The following is a 5,965-nucleotide window of genomic DNA, read 5'->3' as shown; positions in this document are numbered from 1 at the left end:
CCTTTCCTGCTTTTAGTAGCTGGTTTTGCAGCTCCTTGCATAGACGTTGAGCAGAGGACATTCCTGTTTTTGAAGGCCAAGATTCCAAAGTATGACAACTCCCTAAGAGAGAAGTTTTTAGGGCAGAAGTCAGTGGGTTAGGGGGGCATGTGTAGAATTCCAGGAGCAGCAAAGAAGGGGGAAACACTTTAGAGTTCCCATCTATGATTGGCTAAAGTTCCTAAAGCTCATTGCCAGCCTGTTTGCCTTACAGAAACAGAAGCTGTGTCTGCACCCGCTGTTGGGTTGCGTGACAGGAGAGGGGGAGCCAGGCAGAAGCACTTTCGAGAGCCACAAGAAGTTCTCTAGACATATACTATCCTAGCAAATGATTCACTGCTGAGGTCCTGTTGACTGGAGCTGTGGTCAGCTGCCTCTCTCATCTACCCCCCAGTGAGACTTGATGTGTATCCAGCTGGCAATGCTGCTTTCATGAAGGACAGGATGAAATTGAGGCAGTGGGGAATGGGGCTTTGTGCTCTCACAGAAGACAGGATGAAATCAGGGCAGTGGGGAATGGGATTATTGTGATTCTCCAGCCAACAATTATTATGCAAAGTTCACCAGCTGGATTGCTGGAGGTGGAGCTTGTGGAGTCCAAACAAGATTCAGAAGAAGTCTGCTCTTCACCACCACAGCAAGAAGAGCCTTGGGGATCCCTGAAGACTAAGAAATGTATTTGGTTTGAGCTTCCTCTTTCTCATAGGATGAGCAGAGTTGGGAGTATGGCAAGACGCAGATGGCAGCACCGAGGACTCTTTTCCTGTTGCAATCTGAACCTGTAAGATGATGGCTTCTGTCCCCTCCCTTACCCACCCACCCCCCGCAACTAATGATGGCAGGTCAGAGCTGGGAGTTGGGGGTTGGCAAATCCTTTCGCCTTGCACAAACAAGTATCCCTTCAGAGGACACAGAGTTGAAGTAAGGTCACCTTTCCTGCAAGGAGCTCAAAGTAGTACTGAAGGGTGTCACACCCCCCCCCCAATGTCCTCAGAGCAACTCTGAAGGAAAGGATAAGACTTTGGAGTGACTGTCCAAAGTTAAGTCATGGTTGTTGTAGAGATTTCAGCCCAGATTCTAGTTCAACCCTTTAACCCATAGGTTTTCAACCTTTGTGGGTCTACGGCTCCTTTGACCAACTACATTCTTTCTGTGGCACCCCTGTGGGGCTCAGAAACCCAATTATGTCACCCCTTGCCTGCAGAGCTGGCAGCCTCTCACCCTTTTTTTGAACACCCTCCTCTCCCCTCTCCTTGGGAGTCCTCTGGGCATCTGCAGCTACCACCTCTGGTCTCTGAGCTGCCCCCCCCACGCCAAAAAGAAGTGCTGCCTCACCCTGCCCCACAGGGAAGCACCCCCAAGCTAGCCCCAGAGGCAGTATTCACCTGGGGAGCTGCTGCAACAAACAGCTGTGCACGGCTTTGGGAGGCAGAGACGCAAGAGGGCATCAGAGGAGGGAGGGAAGGAAAGTGGGACAAAGGCCAGTGATGCCCATGGCACCCCTTACCATCATTCAAGGCACCCCATGGTGCCATGTCACACTGGTTGAAAACCACTGCTTTAACCACTCCACCATCTCCTTCCCTTGTAAGAGGCAGCCAGGAGCTCTGATGACTGTGCTGGAAATGAGATATGACCCACCTGTGAACTCTACAGCTGCTTTTATCATGGGCTACGCTGTCTGAGGCAATTGAACCTGTGGCCATCTAGGTGTTGAGGATGATAGGAGCTGGGAGTTGGGCATCCCCACCCCTCAACTGAAGGATCTTTTTACACAGTGGCCCATCTTCCTCTCCCTCCATTTCCCACAGTGGAAGGTCCAGACTTATTGTGAAGGGAGAGCCTGTGTGGAATAACTTAACTATGTTGTGCTTTTGTTAACACAGGCTGGTACCTAAACCCCAGTTTAACTTGAGGTGTTGCACATTGAGTATAGGATACCTCTATGCCTGCAGGAGGCAGGGTACAAATAAGTTGAATAACACAATCCCTACAATAATTGTGCTTTCTAGCCCTTAAAGTAGGCATAGCAGAGGGTGGCAGTCCTACTGGGTTAGGTGTTGCTCAAAAAAATGTCACATTAAAGCAATGGCCTTCCAGATGTTGCTGTACTAGAATCATCCTTGACCGTTTGCCATGTTGCCTGGGGCTGATGGGCGAACTACATTTGGTGGGCCCGTGTTTCCCAGCTCTTCCTTCAAAGGTTTCTCAAATCTTGCCTTCCTTTCTGAGGGGTGGGCGTGGGACTAAGCTACAGAAAAAGTTTTATTGGACAAATGTTTTTGGATATGCAAAATTGTCCTTTGGGCACCACAGTAACTGCCAGGCTTTGGGAGACAGCCTTCTGTAAGCTGTTGAGAGAATGTTGGTGTAATGTGCCAAAAAAGCTCTAGAGTTTCAAGGAAGAGAGTGCTAAATGCTCAGTTAAATAAGACCTCAGGGAATGTAGGTGTTCCAAGGTGTTGCAGTTCTTCTGTGTGTATTGCTGGAAATGCAGTTAAATGCACCCCTTGGAAGAGAGCTGGCTTTTGCTTGGAGAATGAGTTCCCTCTTCCGCCTCATCACTGCACATCACTGTCAGGTATTTTTTGTGTGTGAGAGAGAGGGGGGGGGATGTTTCTCTACATTGAGGCAGTAAAATGCAGCAAACCCAAAGCAAGGAATTCCAAGATCTCTAGTGTCTTTTGACATACACATTTAAAGTGAATTACCAAGGTAGTGATTTTTTTGTTGTACAAAAGTACCATATTCCATAATGAAAACAATTTGAAACAAGACTGCACAGAACATCTAGTAGAAGCATTTGCCTTCAAGGCAAATGTGTAACTTCCTCATCAAGAAAGCAGCTCAATGAGGTGAATGGAAGAAGGAATGAAAAACGTTTTCTCTGGCATTGTAAGAAGGGGTGGGTGGAAAAAGACACAGATTTTGCTTTCTATAAGAGGACTGGAGTTTTTTCTGGGGGTACCAACAAGATGGCACTTTGCCCCAAGGCATATATTGAAAGTCTCTGGTCAACGCTCTCACTCTAAAGGCATGATCTGAAAGGAAAAAGGAATGCAGAGGGAAGAAAGCACGTGCTGGTTGGTGATGGGACCAAGTTGGTCTTTTTGCCATTACAGGTGACGTTCTATATTAAGGGAGTAGTCTTGCTAGACTTTGCATCGGTATGTGTGATGGGAAAGAAAGAGGAGCTTGGAGAATGTTTACAAAACTGTGAAGGTAGGGTTTACACAGAAAGTGATCACTGCCACCATTGTACATGGTTCAAAGGCACTGCTTAGCTTGGCTTAATATGCTGCTCCATCCTGCTCTCCCTTCAACTCAGGCAGCAGAGGCCAAGCTAGGGCTCATAGCTGTGTGATGATGGTTTTGCTTGGAGGGTCCGGACAATCTTGAAGCCACGGACAGCCAACACAACGGCAACAGCGAAGGCCACAATGGCTGCCCCAGCAAAGAAGCCCACAGCGATCTCTGCTCCATGCAAACTGCAGCCAAAGCCCCTGTAGCCTTTGCTCTGGTAGAGGTTCTCTCGCTCTTTGCACAGAGAGGAGGCATAGATCTCGTGAAGGCGTTGGTAGTAGAAGTACAAAGCTGGCACAAGACCAATTGCAATGGCCACATCCAGAATGGCCTCCGCTATCAGCCAGGCTGGGCAATGCCAGGGCACTCGGAAGAGACTAGCCACAATCTGGAAGCAGGCAAAGACCATCAGCGCCCCTCCAACTGCCATGGCCACCTGGGCCGGTGGCACCTTGAGTTGGTGGAACTGGGCATCCAACTGCTGTGCCTTCTCCCCGTCAGCTCCACTGAGGCCACTGTAGGCCCCGCCGTATTGGTAGTAGTAAATGCTCCCCAGACTGAAAAGGCCAGTGTAGCCACCTGTCGAATTGTAGGAGACTGAGCTGCAGATGACAATCAGCATGCAGAGGAGGAGCTGGAGCTGTTGGCAGCAGGCTAAGAAGAAGCAAGGGCAGAGGGGTGCTATTAGTGCCATTTCTCTAGTGCTGTGGGGCCCTCAGCCTGTGTGGAACATGGAGAAACGGGGAAGGCACTTGGCCCCTCCAGGTCCACTCATAGAGGTCAGCTTTGTGGGTAGATTGGATCCCAAATCTTACTGGGGTTAAGGGGGCATATCTGAGCAGGCAGCGACTATCCTTCCTTCCCTGTTTCTACCAGGGCATCTTCTGCCCCAACACCACATTGAAAGACTTTTCATACCTGAGGTTAGTGACCTCAGAGCTCCCCTCATGTTTCACCCTTAGTTGTAGGCCAGGGATAGGGAACCCCAGGCATCAAATATGGTTTCCTGGGTTCCTCTACATGCCTTTTGGGACTTCCCCAGGCCATACCCCATGCAAGCCTCACCTCACGCCCCTGCAGTGTTTTACCTGCTGCAAGAATGCCCCCTATCTTGCTCCCCTGGTGGAGACACAGGGAGAGAGGGATGTGTGAATAAATTAACATTTGTTGCCCCACCCACACTGGCCATATGGCCCCTGTAAAGTTGACTAGAATGGAATATGGCCCTTGGGCTGAAAAAGTTTATTCACCCCTGTTTTAGGCTGGGAGGAAACTGGGGTGACCTGGCAGCCTCGTGGGTGCCACCCCACTCCCTGGAGGGAGCTTGTGCTGACCACAGAGGCCTGAGGCTTGTGAAAGAGCAAAGTGGTTCAGTCCAGGTAGGGAAAGGCCATAGGCTTATTCAGGACGTGAGTGGGCAGCAGCGCAAGCCAAGCGGCTGGAGTGGGCCCTGCCAGACAAGACGGGAGGGGGGGACTTGCCCATTTGCCTTGACGGCTGAGCAGCACGCACTCACTGCCCCCCTTGCCAGCAAGCTGTGGGGCCACAGGCCTGCCCCTCGCGACTTTTGGGCAGCCTGCGAAGAGGGGGATGGCAGCGTCTGGCTGGCAAGCACCCCGTCCCCGCGAGGCAACAGCCCTTTTGCCCGCCCCATCAGGGAAGCTGCCAGCGGCCTCGCCCACACCGAGCTCACCAGCAGCGGGGGAGGAGGAGGAGCTACAAACGCAACCCACCCCCATCGCAGCCCGGGCTCCTCATCCCACGAGGGAAGGGGGCGTGTCGTCGACATCGTACCGCCCTGACCCACCCCATCGCGGGCCAGTTGGGACATCAAACCCGGCCCGGGCCCTCACCTCTGGCCGTGCACAGGGCGCGACATAGCGGTTTGTCCAGAAGGCCGCCTCCGCCTCGGGCCTCGGCAGGGGCGTCCAAAGAGGCCAGTGTGGTGCCTCGGGAGGGAGGGGGGCGGTGCTGCTGCTGGTGCTGCTGCCGCCACGGCCACGGCTGCTCTCCTACCGTCACCACCGCCGGCCGGTCGTGACGCCAATCCCGCGGCTTCCCGGGTCTCCTCCCGGCGTCCGCCATGGCTCGTAGCCTGGTGGCGCGCAGGGAGGTCTGGGTGGGGCGTTCCAGGTGAGCGCGGCGGCGCCGCCTCCTGGGCGGAGATTGGCCGGGGTTAGTGTAGGTGGGAGGCAGGTGTCCATCTCGCCTAGGAGCCGCCGCCCGACAGAGGGGGCTCGTCGCTGCCGGCGCTTGCCGAGGGGCGCTTCTCCAGCAGCCGTCGAGGAAGTCAGGGCGGGTCTGGAAAGGCCCAAGGCAGTCCCTGGACAAACCGCTATTGCTGCCCGTCCAGGCCCGATGTTCGGTGGTCCTGGTGGCCGCTGGCCTTCCTGGTCACACCACAAGATGGTGTTTTTTTTTGATGGAGCGGGAAAAGATGTCCAAGGGCGCCAGGGCTTCTCCGCCATAGGTGCGCCCCTCCCTCTCCCGCCCAACTCGGCTGGCTGCTCGCCCATTGCCCCACTAAGCAGCGGTCTCTTGGCATTCTTGGCCATACCTGACTCTGGTAACAATCCCGAATTAGAGGGAAAGGAGAGAACTGGAGATCCTTCTCAGCACCCTG

At 53.4% G+C, this 5,965-nt stretch overlaps 1 protein-coding gene across 1 annotated transcript; it reads right to left on the bottom strand.

Moving 5' to 3' along the window:
- Positions 1 to 2,742: 2,742 nt before the first annotated feature.
- On the bottom strand, positions 2,743 to 5,692 carry MARVELD3 (MARVEL domain containing 3). The gene is made up of 2 exons (XM_053399809.1): positions 5,196 to 5,692; positions 2,743 to 3,996 (listed from the first exon to the last, which is right to left on the bottom strand). Exons 1-2 carry the CDS (start codon positions 5,425 to 5,427, stop codon positions 3,383 to 3,385), a joined length of 846 nt encoding a protein of 281 aa, XP_053255784.1. The 5' UTR covers positions 5,428 to 5,692; the 3' UTR covers positions 2,743 to 3,382.
- Between the last annotated feature and the right edge of the window lie 273 nt (positions 5,693 to 5,965).

The sequence above is a fragment of the Podarcis raffonei genome, chromosome 8 (assembly GCF_027172205.1).
Source record: "Podarcis raffonei isolate rPodRaf1 chromosome 8, rPodRaf1.pri, whole genome shotgun sequence".
Lineage (NCBI taxonomy): Eukaryota > Metazoa > Chordata > Lepidosauria > Squamata > Lacertidae > Podarcis > Podarcis raffonei.
This window is presented reverse-complemented; position numbering and strand designations above follow the sequence as displayed.

Bases quoted from the DNA above. Each gene is read 5' to 3' on its own strand.
- MARVELD3 (XM_053399809.1), bottom strand. From the start codon at position 5,427: ATGGCGGACGCCGGGAGGAGACCCGGGAAGCCGCGGGATTGGCGTCAC. The intron at 3,997-5,195 runs GTGAGGGCCCGG...GCTTCTTCTTAG, and splicing joins CGCCCTGTGCACGGCCAGAG to CCTGCTGCCAACAGCTCCAG.